This window comes from Varanus komodoensis, unplaced genomic scaffold, assembly GCF_004798865.1.
Source record: "Varanus komodoensis strain SLA01 unplaced genomic scaffold, ASM479886v1 scaffold156, whole genome shotgun sequence".
In the NCBI taxonomy this organism is placed as follows: Eukaryota; Metazoa; Chordata; class Lepidosauria; order Squamata; family Varanidae; genus Varanus; species Varanus komodoensis.
In genome coordinates this window covers 41,434-55,735 of record NW_025335457.1, presented here as the reverse complement: position 1 = coordinate 55,735, position 14,302 = coordinate 41,434, and the positions used below count along the sequence as shown (strand labels likewise).

At 60.0% G+C, this 14,302-nt stretch overlaps 1 protein-coding gene across 3 annotated transcripts; it reads left to right on the top strand.

Annotated features, from left to right (window-relative positions):
- The first annotated feature begins 504 nt into the window (after positions 1–504).
- Positions 505–13,556, top strand: BRD2 (bromodomain containing 2). Of its 3 annotated transcripts, none has more exons than XM_044425481.1 (12): positions 505–1,730; positions 3,681–3,981; positions 5,294–5,431; positions 5,637–5,778; positions 6,047–6,264; positions 6,435–6,809; positions 9,727–9,855; positions 10,026–10,199; positions 10,480–10,685; positions 10,893–11,206; positions 12,438–12,560; positions 12,667–13,556. In XM_044425481.1, the coding sequence occupies exons 1-12, from the start codon at positions 838–840 to the stop codon at positions 12,795–12,797; spliced, it is 3,144 nt and encodes a 1,047-aa protein (XP_044281416.1). In that variant the 5' UTR covers positions 505–837; the 3' UTR covers positions 12,798–13,556. The 3 variants fall into 3 exon arrangements, with proteins under 3 accessions (XP_044281416.1, XP_044281415.1, XP_044281417.1); XM_044425480.1 differs by having other exon boundaries at positions 506–1,730; positions 9,948–10,199; XM_044425482.1 differs by lacking the exon at positions 505–1,730 and adding an exon at positions 4,821–4,908 and having other exon boundaries at positions 3,845–3,981; positions 9,948–10,199.
- The last annotated feature ends 746 nt before the right edge of the window (positions 13,557–14,302 follow it).

Here is a 14,302-nt window from a genome sequence, read left to right as displayed (position 1 = left end):
GCGCTCGCCGCGCCGGACGGGGCGGTGCCGGGCTGGGGCTGCAGCCCGGTTCGCGGGGTTGGCTCGCGGGCGGGCGCCCTTTTCCGCGGCCCGGGCGTGACGCCTGCGGCGGGCACGGCGCGCGGGGGCCGCTCCGCTCCGGCGCGGGAGTGCGGCTGCGCTGCCTCGCGGCGTGCCGCGCGTTGAGGCCCGGGCCGGCTCTCCGGGGGGCGCGGGTGCCCCCGCTTCTCTGCGGCAGGCGCGGCGGCGCCTTCCCTCGGCGAGTCCGCTGCGACTAAGGCCCGACGCGGCGCTTTGGGGCTGAGGCGGGGAGGCTTTTGCGCGCGCCGAGGGCGGCTCGCGTTTTGGCGGGAAGAGGCTCCGAGGGGAGCCGGCCCCGCTGCGCTCCCCGTTGCGAGCGCCCCCCCCCCCCCCGGCCCCCCGGGGGCGCCCAGCGGCGGAGGCGGCATGCCCTCGGGAGCCCGACGGGGCCGCCCGGACGGGGCCGCCGCTGCCGCTCATTGTTCGCGCGCCCCGCGCCCCGCTTCTCCGCGTCCACAAAATGGCGCTTTCTCCTCTCCTCCTCCCTTCCCCCCCGCGGTGAGCAGAGACCCACAACAACCAACGGCTGCTTCCCAACCGCCGCCCCGCCCACACGTGACCGGGCGGCCAATGAAAAGGCAACGAATGGCAGGGACGGCCAATGCGTGAGCCGGCTGCCGGGGTCGGCGGAGCAGGACAACACAACAGGAGGTGGGAGGGGGGCACGTGATTGATCTTCGCGGCATCCAATCGCCGGGCGTCGTCCGTGTCTTCTCCACCCTCTAGGACTTGTCGAGCCGGCGAAGAGGCGTGTCTATGCGGGATGGTGATGTCAGTGGCTCTTACGGCCAATGGGTGTTGAGATCGCCTCTATATAAGGGACATCGGGGGAAGGCCGAGAGGCGCCATTTCGCTGAAGCGGAGGAAGCATCTTGGTCTGGGAGAGCGAGCGAAGGAGCGCGCGCGCAGCCGAGCCAAGCAGGCAGGGAGGCAGGGGTGGGCGGACTCAATCCAGAGCCATCCTCGGCGGGCAAGCCCCAATCACCGGCCGTCGTTGTTGCCATCGGCTCGGCGGATCCCCCTCCCGGCTTCCGTAGCGGTTGTTGTCCCCCAGCCAACCCACCCTTCGCGAGAGAGCAAAGGTGGAGCGCCGCCAGTAATCCCAGTACAATCCAGTGCCATCTGCGCCGCAGACCGCGACGACTCGCCTGGGGACCGGCGCCTCCGGATGCGGCAGGCTCCAAGGAGACCGGGAAGCCCTATATTGCCGGCGGCCCGGCGACGTCGGAGTCCCCGGGGGGGCTTGCAGGAGGGGACCCTCCCCTTCAATTTCAGTGCCCTGCAACTGTAAAGGCCGCCATTTTATTAGCTTTTTATCCTGATATCCAGCGGTGGGGGGGCAGCCTCGGCCGGAGGAGGAAACCGGACCTGCTCTCCCGTGCGGCAGCGCCCCCTCCCCAGACAAGCCGTGCGCCTTCGGCCGCCCGCCTCCCCCTTCCCGCGGGAGGGGGGCTGCCATGCGCCCCTGAGCGCGGCCGTTTTCTCCCCCCTGCGAGGCCGCGCCACCCGAGCAAAGTGGGGGGGGTCCCCGAGGCCACGGAGGCGCCGGCGGCTGGAGCGGGACCGTCCCGGGAGAGAGCCGGGCCCCCGGGGAGAGCGGCTGCTGGTGCTCCTGCAGGCATGTTGCAGAACGTGAACCCCAACGGCAAGTACGTAATCCGGCGCGCGCCGCTCGAGAGGGGCGGGGGAGGCGGCGGCGGCGGGGGCGCCGGCCGGGCTGGGCCGCCGTCATGGCCGCTGCTTCCGCCTCGGCGCGGGCGGGGGCGCCGCGGGGCGGAAGCGGGGGCACGCCGGAGCCGCGGGCGCTGCCGTGCCGAGCCGCTCGCCCGGCGCGGGCTGCAGGCGGGGGGGGGGGCCTCCCCTGCTCCCTGGAAGGGACGCCTGACATCACAATCGCTTAGCAACCGCCGCTTCCTCTCCCGGCTCCGGAGGCTTCGGGTATCCCGCCGGCGGTTTGGGCTCGCGGGTCGAGAGCTCCCTTGCGATCCCTCCGGCGAGGCTGCGGCTGGCGCGGCTTGGCTGGCTTGAGCACCCGCGTTGCCTGGGAGGCATTGGGCTTGCCCGAGGGGCAGGGGGCCCTCAGGCAAAGAGGAGGGCCGGGCCCCCGTGCTGCGGCTGTGTTGCCTTGGTCAGTTGCTTCTTTCCCACCGGGGCTGCGTTGCCCTGGGGCAAGCGACTGTCTGTTGAGCGATGGTCCCTGCTTTCCTGCTTATTGGTCTACACGGAGATGCGAGTTCGCATCCTCACATCCTCATTTGCAACGTTGGGCTAGCCGTTGCCTTCAGGCCTGTGCTGCCTGGACGACGGCAGAAAGGCAGGGAAGAGTTGTGTACGTGGCCTTGGGCTCCTTGGAGGAAAGCTCCCAGAGAGGCTAATCAGCTGGAGTTGGCAGGTGGTGACTGAGCCTTGTTCTGGATCTGCTCTTGTGGGTGTACCGAGTGATGCCTGCGGGGTGGGAGCTGCTGTACATGAAGTTCCCCTGTTTATGCATTTTTTCCAGCACTATCTTTGAGTCGCATGCTGGGTTAGCAGTGACCCCTTTTCAGGATATGTAGCCTGAGTGCTTTTCATTTTTTACCTCCCTGTCTCAGCTAAGAACCCATCTGGGCATATTTCAGAGGCGTTCACTGTTGGTCGGTTGGGCCCAGGGAGGGCAGGCCGGCCCATACAGCCATTCATTTCCCCATGGCTGCTGCCAGGCAGACTTGAGTAGGAACATCCTATGAGTAGGAAAGCCAGTGTAATATCATAATTAAGAGCACAGGTCTGGAACTCAGGTGATCTGGACTCTAGTCCCCGCTCAGCCATGGAGCCACCTGGGTGACTTTGGGCCAGTCACAGACTCGCAGCCCAGCCTACCTCACAGGGTTGTTGTGGGGATAAGATTGAGATGGGGGAGGGTGATATAAACTGCTTTGAGTTTGTAAGAAAAATGCGGGATATAAATCTAATAAACTGGTGTGGGACTGAGTTTGCCTTGAAGTGCCCCCCCCCCCCCAGCATACAAACATGTCTTGTTTTTGCAGTCCCTCACCCTTTCGTATCAACCCGGGTGGTAGAATTCGCCTCATCTGAGTAATCTTGGGCTGGAGTTAGTGAGAAGGAGGCTCTTTGGAGAGAGTCTCATGTTCCTTGTTGGGTTTTCTTGAGGCGATTGATTTTCTAGTTTCCAGCGTTTTGATTTGGAGGCTTGTTTGAGTAGTGGCCGGGGTGATGCGCTTGGGCAGCAAATGCAATGTTGCAAGCGAGGAAATGCCAAATGCCGAAGTAGATGCGAATTGGTGCTGATGGCACAGCGGTTACCTTTGCCTTGTCCTCCAACTTCCCTCTGGGGCCCGTTTGCTGCATCTGTTCAGGGACAAGTAGGTGCTCCTGTTGTTCTGGGCTCGCTGCACTGGTGGGCCACCACTGGCCCTGCCTCTTTCCAGGGGAGCTTGGAGGGAGAAGGGCACTGGTGGGTGGTGGGAACCGTTGTGTCAGCGGGAAGGAATGTCCAGTCACCCTTCACGTTGCCGTTGCTGGTTTACATGGGGAGTGAGAGCTGGAGGCAAGACGGGTCCCAGCTCCTCCTTAATGGCACTTCTGTCCCTGTTTTGCAGGATCCTGGGGGAGGGCAATGTGGGCCTCGTGGGCTTGGCTGTGGAGTCCACGCCAGGGAAGAGGATCCGCAAGCCGTCGCTCCTCTACGAGGGCTTCGAGGGCCCCAACATGGCACCTGTACCGACCCTTCACCTGACCCCGGCCAATCCGCCCCCGCCGGAGGTCTCGAACCCCAAGAAGCCAGGCAGGGTCACCAACCAGCTGCAGTACCTCCACAAAGTGGTGATGAAAGCGCTCTGGAAGCACCAGTTTGCTTGGCCCTTCCGTCAGCCCGTGGATGCCGTCAAGCTGGGCCTTCCGGTAAATGAGCCTTCCTTCCCTTGTTTGTGCCTGGGAGAGCACCTGACAGCCGTGCTGGATCAGACCAAAGCTCCATCCACCCCAGTGCTCCCTTCACGTGGCAGCAGGCCAGCTGCAGACAGGATCCTTCAGGCAGGATGGGTGCAAAAGCCGCACTGTTTAAGCTCATCAGCGATGCAGGCAGGCGTACGTAGGCATGCTGCCTCCGATGGAGGTAATGCAATGCCGCCAAGGCTGCTAGAAGGCATGGGTAGCCACTTCCTTGAATTTGGCCAGTCCCCCTGCAGAACCGTCTGAATCGGGGAACGTAGGGAGCCAGAGGGGCTGCTGGATAGGTGATGCTGTGGCCACTGTGGCTGTTTTGGGCCACTTCTAGCGCATTCCCTGACCTGGAGCTGCACTGTTAAAGCACAGGGGGTGGGCAGCACTCTGGCTCGTGCTGGCCCCCACTGAGCAAGCATTGCCCACCCCGGCTGCCAAGCAAGGCGTTGTCCTCCTGTGATCCGAGCCAGTATTATGGGTGTGAGAAGAAGCTTCTCCTTAAATTTTTGGCCACGGCCTTGGGCTGTTCCTTGCCCCCCGTCCATTTCATTGTGTGTAGCTGCTGGCTTGGCATTGTCTTCCGCAGTCTGCCAGCGTTTGGTCCCGGTCTGTAGCTGGTTCTGTTCAGTCTGTATTAACAGCTCAGCTATGATTGTAACCTCTTGGTTTTGCCCAGGGGTTGCAGCTAGTGCTCCCTAAAGCCACCTACAAAGGTATGGATGAGACGATGCAGCCGCTTTTGCGCTATCACGCCACCCACCGAATCTAATCTCTTGTGCCCTGAATGCGTTTTGCAGATTCCCATCCATGACTTTGTAGAAGACATCAAGTGACCCCCAAATTAAAGGCCAGCACGTGTGGCACCCAAGGAGTTAAAGCCCAGAGGTAAAATCCATCTAGGTTTATGCTTGCTTAGATTCTTCATGTTCAGTGGGGTCTCTGAGGCAGGACAGGCTTTCTTAGCAGAATTAGCCTCTGCGATATTTGCGATGTAGGCTCTGGTTCTCTCTGGGGAAAGATACAAGCAATCCTTACTTCACTCTGTGGGTTGAGAGTTACGGCTCCTCTTCTTGTGTCCTCCTGGATTCTTGCAGTTGCAAAGGTGCCTTTGAGCAAAGCATGAATTGCTTACTCCCCCCCCACCCCCCACACTCTTGTTGTGGCAGGAGTGCCTAGACGTAACATGGCCCGAGGTGCTGAGTGGGGTGGACAGGGACACGTCCGTCTGCTCTGCACAATCCGGCCTTGCTTTGATCCTCTCCGTCTCCAGGACTACCACAAAATCATCAAGCAGCCGATGGACATGGGCACCATCAAGCGGCGACTGGAAAACAACTACTACTGGAGCTCGGCAGAATGCATGCAAGACTTCAACACCATGTTCACCAACTGCTACATATACAACAAGGTGCGTGCTGGCCAACAGGCGTTCTGGGTGTGCCTGCTGCTCTGGTGCTTCAGAAGGGGAGCGTGCACCGGTGGGGTCCGTGGGTGGCTGAGGCTGCCAGGGATTGGGCAGACTGCTGTATGGAATGGTTTGGAGCGAACGGGCTGCTAGAGGCAGCCGTGCCGCCCTGCATCTCGTTCCTGAGGGGCGGTGTCTTTTCCCATAGCCCACCGATGATATTGTGCTGATGGCCCAAACCTTGGAGAAGATCTTCCTGCAGAAGGTGGCCCAAATGCCTCAGGAGGAGCTGGAGATAGCAATCACTGTAGCGAAGAACAGCCACAAGAAGGGGGCGTCTCGGGTAGCAGGTAACGCTGGGCAGGGTCCCAGGTTCAGGGAGGGTGGAAATGACTGCCCAAAATACGACTTGCGGGTAGAAAAATGACTCGCTATTAGTTTTAGCTCTCTCTTGCTCCAGAGCTGAAGCTCTCGGGGCGCTTTACAGCAGTGGGGGGCGGGGGCAGGCGTGGAGGTGCAGCTGGATTGTGAGCTAGGGCGGCCGGTGGGACGCCCAGTCTCGGGAGCAGGCAGTGGTTCCCAGTTGGTCGCTGCTCACTGCTGCTCTTCTCTCCCCAGCGCTCTTGGCAGCATCCAGCGCGGCTGCCCAGCAGGTGCCGGCCATCTCTTCGGTGTCTCACACTCAGCTCTTCCCCACGAGCACCGACATCCCCACCACCATCATCAACCTCCCCCACCCGTCGGTCATCTCCACGCCACTCCTCAAGCCACTCCACTCCTCTGCCTCCTCCCAGCCGGTGCTCTCGGTGCCTGCTCCCACACAGCCCGTAGCCAAGGTGAGTTGGTGCAGCCGGCTTGGTGGGCGCTGCCCGTGACGGCAGGATCGCCCAGGGCGCGTCCAGCTGGACCTGAGCCGCGGGGCTCTTGGGCCGCCTCAGATTCTGGCAGGGGTCCCGCTCCCTTTTCCGGCTCACGTGCCTGTGAGCCGTACCTTTGCCCTCCCCAGAAGAAAGGCGTGAAGCGGAAAGCAGACACCACCACCCCCACCCCCACGGCCATCATTGCCACCAGTGGCGGGGAGTCTTCCCCCTCAGCTGCCCTGCTGGAGGTCAAGGCCGCCAAGATCCCTGCCCGGCGGGAGAGCGGGCGTCCCATCAAGCCTCCGCGCAAAGACCTGCCCGACTCGCAGCAGCACCAGACCTCCAAGCGAGGCAAGCTCTCGGAGCAGCTCAAGTACTGCAACAGCATTCTCAAGGAGCTCGTGTCCAAGAAGCACGCGGCCTACGCGTGGCCCTTCTACAAGCCGGTGGATGCGTCTGCCCTGGGCCTCCACGACTACCACGAGATCATCAAGCACCCCATGGATCTCAGCACCATCAAGGTGGGTGCCGCCAGCAGCCGGGTGGCTGGGCGAGGAGGGCTCGGCGGCGGCGGCGTTCCTTCGGAGCAGAGGAGCTGTGCTGCAGCCGAGCAGGCAGCCTGCACGGCTTGGCTGAACGGAGTGGGTACCAAGGAGCGCCCCAGAGGAGGTGGAGCAAGTGGCCGGGGCCGATGGGCATAGGAGTGAAGGTGGTATTTAGCTGATGGGTCCAGGCAGGTGCAAGTGAAGGGCTTTGCAGAGTATCATCGTGGGCAGTGCCCACAGCTCTCTAGCTGAGCGATGGACCAGGGAAGCTAGAGTCTCTGGCCCTCTTCCCTAGAGTAGGGTGGGCAGTCTGGTGCCCTCAGAAGTTCTGGACTGTGACTCCCCGATCCTTGGAGATGGCTGGGCAGGCCTTTAAGAAGCAGCAGTAGCTAACACCTGGTGGACGCCAGGCTGCCTGTATCCCTTTTACAGCCCCACATCCCTTGGCTTGGGTGTGCAGGGAATTCTTAGGGTTTGATGGGAGTAGCTTGTTCTTGTCTCTGTGAACCTTTTGTAGCTCGTCTGTCCATTGCAGGATACGCGTTGGGTAATACCAAACAGTTAAATTCATAACAGCACTTGAACTATAATAAGCAATTACTTATAAAAATATAACGGATGGAGACATTCCTTCTGATGGACAGGCCGTAAACCATTTAGGACTTTGTACGCAGCGTTAACCCCTTAATTGGGGCCTCAGTTTGAGTTGATAACCAGTAAAGAACTGGTGTGGTGTGATCTTGTCTGCCATTTGGAGCACTCGAGCTGTTCCACTCTGTACCGGTTGGAAGTATCCAGATCATTTTCAAGGGTAGTCCCATGTAGAGTGCATTGCAGTAGTCCAAGCGGGAGGTTACCGGAGCATGGATTACTGTTGGGCTCTGCTTCTTTAGGTAAGGGTGTAGTTGACGGACCGGCCAAAGCTGGTGGAAAGTGCTCCTCACCACAGCAGCTACATGCGATTCCAAAGATAAACCTCTGGGTCAAGGAGCCCTCCCAGACTACGGAACCTCTCCCTTGCGGGGAGTGTGACCCTGTCCAGAGCGGGACGAACCTGAGTCACCCAGCCAGGTGACCTGCCTACCAACAGGAGCTCTGTCTTGGCTGGATTAACCCTGGATGGGCCTTCATCCAGTCCATCACTGTCCAGGCACTGCCCCACCTGGATTGGATGAAAAAGAGGTAGACCGTGACATCTCGGCCCAAACCTCCAGATGACCTCGCCCAGATGTTGAACAGAATGAGGGATAACAGAGAGCCCTGTGGTACTCCGTGGCATGACTGCCACGGCTCAGGGCCATAATCCCCCAGGGCCACCTTCTGGTCAAGTAGGAGTGGAACCACGGCAAAAGAGTGCCTCCAGCTCCCAACTCGACCAGACTGTCCAGAAGCACACCGTGGGTGTTGGTACTGAAAGCTGCTGAGGGGTCCAGAAAAACCAACAGGGATGCCTTCCCCCTGTCTTTCTCCTGGCAAAGGTCATCCCACAGGGCGACCTCGGCGGTTTCTGTTCCAAAACCAGGCTGGAATTGATCCAGATGACCCGTGTCCTCCAGGAGTTGCCACCACCTGCTCGAGCACCTTGCCCGGGAAGGCAGTATTGGCCGCTGCCATCACCTGGGTTCGCCTTCTTCAAGAGGGGTCTGACCACCCCCGCTTCCCAAGGGGTGGGGAGACCAGTCCCTCCCTCATAGAGGTGTTTGCAGCATTTTGGACCCGGATATATCGCTCCCCTCTTCACGGACCACTGCCGTGTCGTGGCGAAGGGGCTTGTGTAGCTCAGTGAAGCTGTGAGCGCTGCCGTGCATCCTTGGCTTTGGTGATCGACCACGAAAGGCAAGGGTGGAATGCGCAGGTTTCCAAGCACCTTGTCCACATTCTCAGGCCTCAACAGCTGAAGCTTGCCCAACACAATTCGATGAGCCGGCACTGGGGACACCTCTGCTATAGGAACACTACTGACCGTGGAGTCCCAATGCGTGGCAAGTGTGAGTGACTTTACCCTTGGCGTGCGGTGCCCTTTCATCGCAGCGGGTCGCCGAGGATTCAGCTGGGTGCATCTTGGGCTCAGGTGGCCAGAGGCCCCACACCGCTCGGAAGAGCTCCGCTGGACAGCACAGTCCTGGCCGGGAACTCCTCCTTGGCCACCCTCTCCGCCGCCGCATAGGCTCCGTAACGAATGAGCTCTTGGTCACGTGCAGCACGAGTTTTCCCCGACGTGCGCTCTGGTCTCCCAGCCTGCCTCACCGGCCATAGCTCAGATGTATGCCAAGGTGCTGCTCGGGCTGTTCTACGAGCTGCAATCACTGTCTCTTGCCCCGGTCATTTCAGATGTCTTGATTAGCGGGGAGGGTTCTTCACGTTGGAGATTGGAACTTAACATACTTTAAAGAAGAGTGGTTTGCTTGAAAGTGTTGGTGTTGGAAAGGATGCGCTCCCGCCATCCAGTCGTTTGGGGAAAGGGGTGGGAGTGTTGTGCTACCTGCTCCAGGGCTTCCTGCTGGTTGGCAGGGCACTGAGGAGAAAGGTCATGTTGACCTTTCAGCAGCATGTTGTGACACGGGATCATGTGACGGTGAAATGAAGGTGCTGGCTCCGGTGTGGGGAAGGAGGGAAGGGTCTGGGCAAGAGGAGTACCTCTGAAACTCTGGGCTGCACCCACTCCATGCCATCTACTCCCACCAGTTTTAGAGCATCCAGTGTCGATTTTTTGGCAGCCACAGTGCCTACAATTTGGAAACAAAGATCATGCTTTGCAAGACAATTTAGTTGAAAGTTTTGGTGCTGGAGAGTTAGTAGGTACCTTCTTGTCTGTTGTTGGAAGCTCCAGCTTCTGTTGGCACCTTATTTCCTTACTGTATGGGTTTCTCTCCCTTCCTAACTCTGCATTCAGCGCAAGATGGAAAATCGGGAGTACCATGATGCGCAGGAGTTTGCCTCTGACGTGCGACTGATGTTCTCTAACTGCTACAAGTACAACCCCCCGGATCACGATGTGGTAGCCATGGCTCGCAAGCTGCAGGTGAGTCGGTGGCAAGCAAGCCACACTGGCCTTCCCCTGCATCTTCTCACCCTCCCAGTAGCGAACCTCACATCTTTGCTGCCCTCTTGCAGGATGTCTTTGAGTTCAGTTACGCCAAGATGCCCGATGAGCCCATAGACATCAACCCCCCCTCCACCTCACTCCCACAGCCAGGACTCCTGATGAAGTCCTCCACAGATGATTCTTCTAGTGACGACGACGACGATGACGACGACGAAGAGGGGGATGAAGATGAGAGCAGCAGCGAAAGCTCATCGGACAGTGAGGAGAGTTCAGACTCCGAGGAGGAACGAGCCAATAGGCTAGCTGAGCTCCAGGAACAGGTGAGGCGTTCTTAGCTGAGTGGCCCCAGCTCTGTTCTCTTTTGCCTTAGGGTTTGTGTGGGGGAGATGTGGCTGTAAATCATACATTTCTCTAGGATGTTTTTATACCGCATTTCTGAAAACCTCGAGAGCCGGGGCACTGACCTCCATAGCATCCTAGTCTCCGCAGCACCAAAAAGCACTCAGCGTCGCAAGGAGGTCTGAGGGGGGCCTGCCAGCTCCCCGGTTCTTGGCCTGGCGCTTGAGCGGCTGCTGCAGAGCGCGTCTCCTTGCCTTCCAGCTACGGGCAGTGCACGAGCAGCTCGCAGCTCTCTCGCAGGGACCAGTCTCCAAGCCCAAGAAGAAGCGCGACAAGAAGGAGAAGAAGAAAAAGAAGAAGTCCGAGAAGCGCAAGGGCAAGGCAGGGGACGAGGAGGCCCGGGCTCACCAGGCTCAGCTCAAGAAGTCGAAGAAAGCGGCCGGTGGCGGCGGCGGCGGCGGTGGCAAGTGAGTGGGGCTGGCCGAGGGAGTGGGGAGGGGGGTTAGAGCTGGCTGATGACTCTCTTTCCCCGGCGGATCGACCGTGGCGAATTCTTTCTGTGAATAAGCCAAAACAGTCTGACAGCTGCTGCCCCCGTGCTCCTACAGGAGCCGCCCTGAGTGAGGTGTGGCTGGCGCATGCCTCACACGCCCCCTCGCTGTCGTCCTCCCCAGGAACTCCAAGAAGGCCAGCGTCAAGGCCCTCCCGCCCCCGGTCCCCGTGCTCTACGATTCGGAGGAGGAGGAGGAGAGCAGGCCCATGACGTACGACGAGAAGCGCCAGCTCAGCCTGGACATCAACAAGCTGCCGGGGGAGAAGCTGGGCCGGGTGGTGCACATCATTCAGTCCCGGGAGCCGTCCCTGCGCGACTCCAACCCGGAGGAGATCGAGATCGACTTTGAGACGCTCAAGCCCTCCACGCTGCGGGAGCTGGAGCGCTACGTGCTGTCCTGCCTACGCAAGAAGCCCCGCAAGCCATACAGCGAGAGTGAGTGGCCGGGGGGGGGGCTTTGCGGGCTCAGGCGTGGCTGGCGGCAGGAAGCCCACCACTCGGGTGGCTGCTCCCCCCGCAGAGCTGGAGGGGGCGGCCTGTGCTTGCCCTCTTCAGCCCCTCCCCGAGCTGACGGCCAGGCGCAGAAGTGGTCCCCCGAGGCCGCCGCGGTGGGGAGTGCCTGCCTTGGCTGCGGCCTGTGCCGTGTGGCTGCGAAGAAGATGCGTTTTGGTGGTGCCGGGTGGATGTTGCCCCCGGCACCTGGTGCCACATGGTGCTCGGGGCCGGCACGTCGCCTCCAGCTCGTGGCGGCCCTGGGCGTGGACGTCCTGCAAGAGGCCCGTCCTCCACAGCCCGGCTCAGCTCTTGCTGACCGAAGGCTGTGGCTTCCGTCACGGAATCGGTCTGCCTCGGAGCTGGCTTCCCCTCTTCCGCCCTGCCTTCCCCTAGCAGGTGTGTCTTCTCTGGCGAGTCTCACCTTCTTATGGTGTGCCTAAACTCTCGTCTGACAGAAGCTACATTCTCCCCTGCGATCTGAGGCAGTCTAGTTTTTAAGTTCTTCTGTAATGTTATTGGAGGCTCTTTGGGTCGTCCTTTGGAAGGAAAACGGGCAAAGCGTCCTCCTTTAGGGGAGCCGCCCTCCGCGGGCAAGCGCATCTGACCCCTGTTCACTTATGAATGGTCGGCTCTTAAGCTTGCGCCTGAGTGTACTCTGGATGCCGCCAAAGAAAGCTGAACTTCTCTGCCTTGTATAAATATTTATATAAAGTGCGTAACGAAGCCTCTTCAGTTTTGGTGGGCCATGAATTCAGCGTGGGAGGGAGGGCAAGGAAAAAGTGGGGAAGGCTGGGCAACCTTTCTAGAGTTGAGGATGGGATTTCCACATGGGGGGGGGGAAGGGGCCGGAGCTGAGTGTAGGAAGGACCACAATTTTCTCTCTTCCCCCCGATTCCCTTCTCTCCGTACTTTTACGGAGCAGAAACCCTACACAGAAACAGTGATTTTGGCTGGTTTGGGGTGGGGGAGCCTACCAAGAAGTGCCGGAGAAGACATGTTCCCCTCTGCTCGTCAGCTGGGGAAGGGTCTCCTAGGCACAGCCGGAGGCTGCCCATGGCCTTCCCGGGGAGCGAGGCAGAGGGCAGGGAGCACCCCCGGGCCGGCCAGGGGCCCTTGGGGAGTGCGCAGTCCCCGTGTGGGCACTGAACAGGTGTTCCCCCCCCCCTTGCAGCCCTGAAGAAGCCGGTGGGCAAGACAAAAGAGGAGCTCGCCCTCGAGAAGAAGCGGGAGCTGGAGAAACGACTACAGGATGTCAGCGGGCAACTGAACTCGGCCAAGAAGCCCCCCAAGAAGGGTAAGCCAGTCCCGGGCCGTCCCCCGGGTGTCGGTCCCCCCCCCCCCCCCCCCGGCGGGACGTGCTGTGTGGGTGACCTGCCCCCTTTCTCTCCCCCCCCCTGCAGTGAGCGAGAAGCCGGAGTCCGCCCAGCAGGTGGCCGTCTCGCGCCTGAGTGCCAGCAGCTCCAGCTCCGACTCGAGCAGCTCCAGCTCCTCCTCCTCCTCCTCCGACACAAGCGACTCCGACTCCAGCTAGGCTGTTGGGTGACTGCAAGCGACCGGCAGGCAGGCAGGCAGGCGGATGGGCGGGAGGCCTGTTCGGAAGAGGTTCTGCGGGACCAGAACTACACGACGGACGGGCTCCTCTGGGAGCCGGGCAAGGGAGGGCTTCCCGGTTGGTTTCCTGTTTGTTCCACCCTTGGGACACGGGGCGTGAGCTGGCCCCGCTGTGTTTGTGCTGGGGCACGGGGCACCCTGACCGTGCGGCTTGCTCCAGCAATCGGGGGCAGTGTTTTACTGTTTTGGTTGACTCAAAAAAGAAAAAAAAATAAGAAAAAAAACTTGTGGTTTTTATAAAGCGTTTAGCAAGTTTGGTTTTGTGACGCTCCTTCACTGGAGGGACAGGTAGGGACTGCCATGGGGGGGGGTGCGCCCCAGATGCTCAGCCTGGGCAAAACGGAACGGAGGCGAGACTCTTGTCGGGAACGGTCACCTCCTCTCTCGCGTGTTGGCACTCGAGGTTCTTCTATTTATTTTCTCCCGTTGGAGGCTGTCCCTGGGATCTGGAGTGAGAGCAACTGTGACCGTATCTGGGCAAAATCAAGACAGCATGTTCTTCGCCCCTCAAGGGAGGCTGTAATGGCGGTGGCCTTCTTGAGTTTTTTATGTTGATTGTATATTTTTTTTCTACTCTTCATCTCCCCCCCCCCCGCCCTTTCCACCTTCTAGGGTTCTGTTTCATCTTATTGTATGTTAAACCTGGTTCTTTAACATGTAAATAAAAAAGTATTATACAGGCTGGTCTGGACTGAGTGAGCCAGTGTGGGAGCGGCAGCGTTTTTCGCCGTGCAAGAAGGCCAAGAGTGAACCCGGCTCTTTGCGGATCCGAGTGGCTTTTCTGGGTTGGGCTGCTGTGCCGCCTCCAGCCGTCGGCTCTGCCCTTCCTCGGTCGCACCGCCTTCCTCTCGAGCAGCCAGTGTGGGTCCAGTGCAGCAGCCACTCCACCTAGGCAGGGGATAATGTAGGCAAAACCCCCTGGGTGACGGGGGTTACTGGTAAATGGCAGTCGAAGGAGCAGGCCCCGGGAAAAGTCCAAACAGGAAATCGCTGGTCTAAGGAAAACAAGTAGCGCGCCCCTGAAATCAGACTCTCCTGCAGGGCTGGAGAATGGCTGAAGCAACACTACTTTCTAAAAGTATCGGGAGGTTTCCTGGGAAAGGACAGGCCTTTTAACATCTGTTCCAGGAAGATGGGTTGAAAGCATTGCAGATAGAAGTATTGGCCTATAAAAGAAGATACTCGGGTCGAGAGAGGGATTACTGCCACTCTGTGCGGCTCTGGTGCGCCCCCAACTGGAGTATTGTGCTCAGTTTTGGGCCCCTCGTTACAGGAAGGATATAGCCAGGTTGGAGTCAGTGCAGCGCAGGGCCCCAAGGTTGGTGGCCGGTTTATAGGGGATGGGGTATGGGGCGAGACTGGGGGAACTGGGTCTCTTCAGCCTGGAGGAGAGGAGACTCAGAGGGGATCTGTTGGCGACATGCA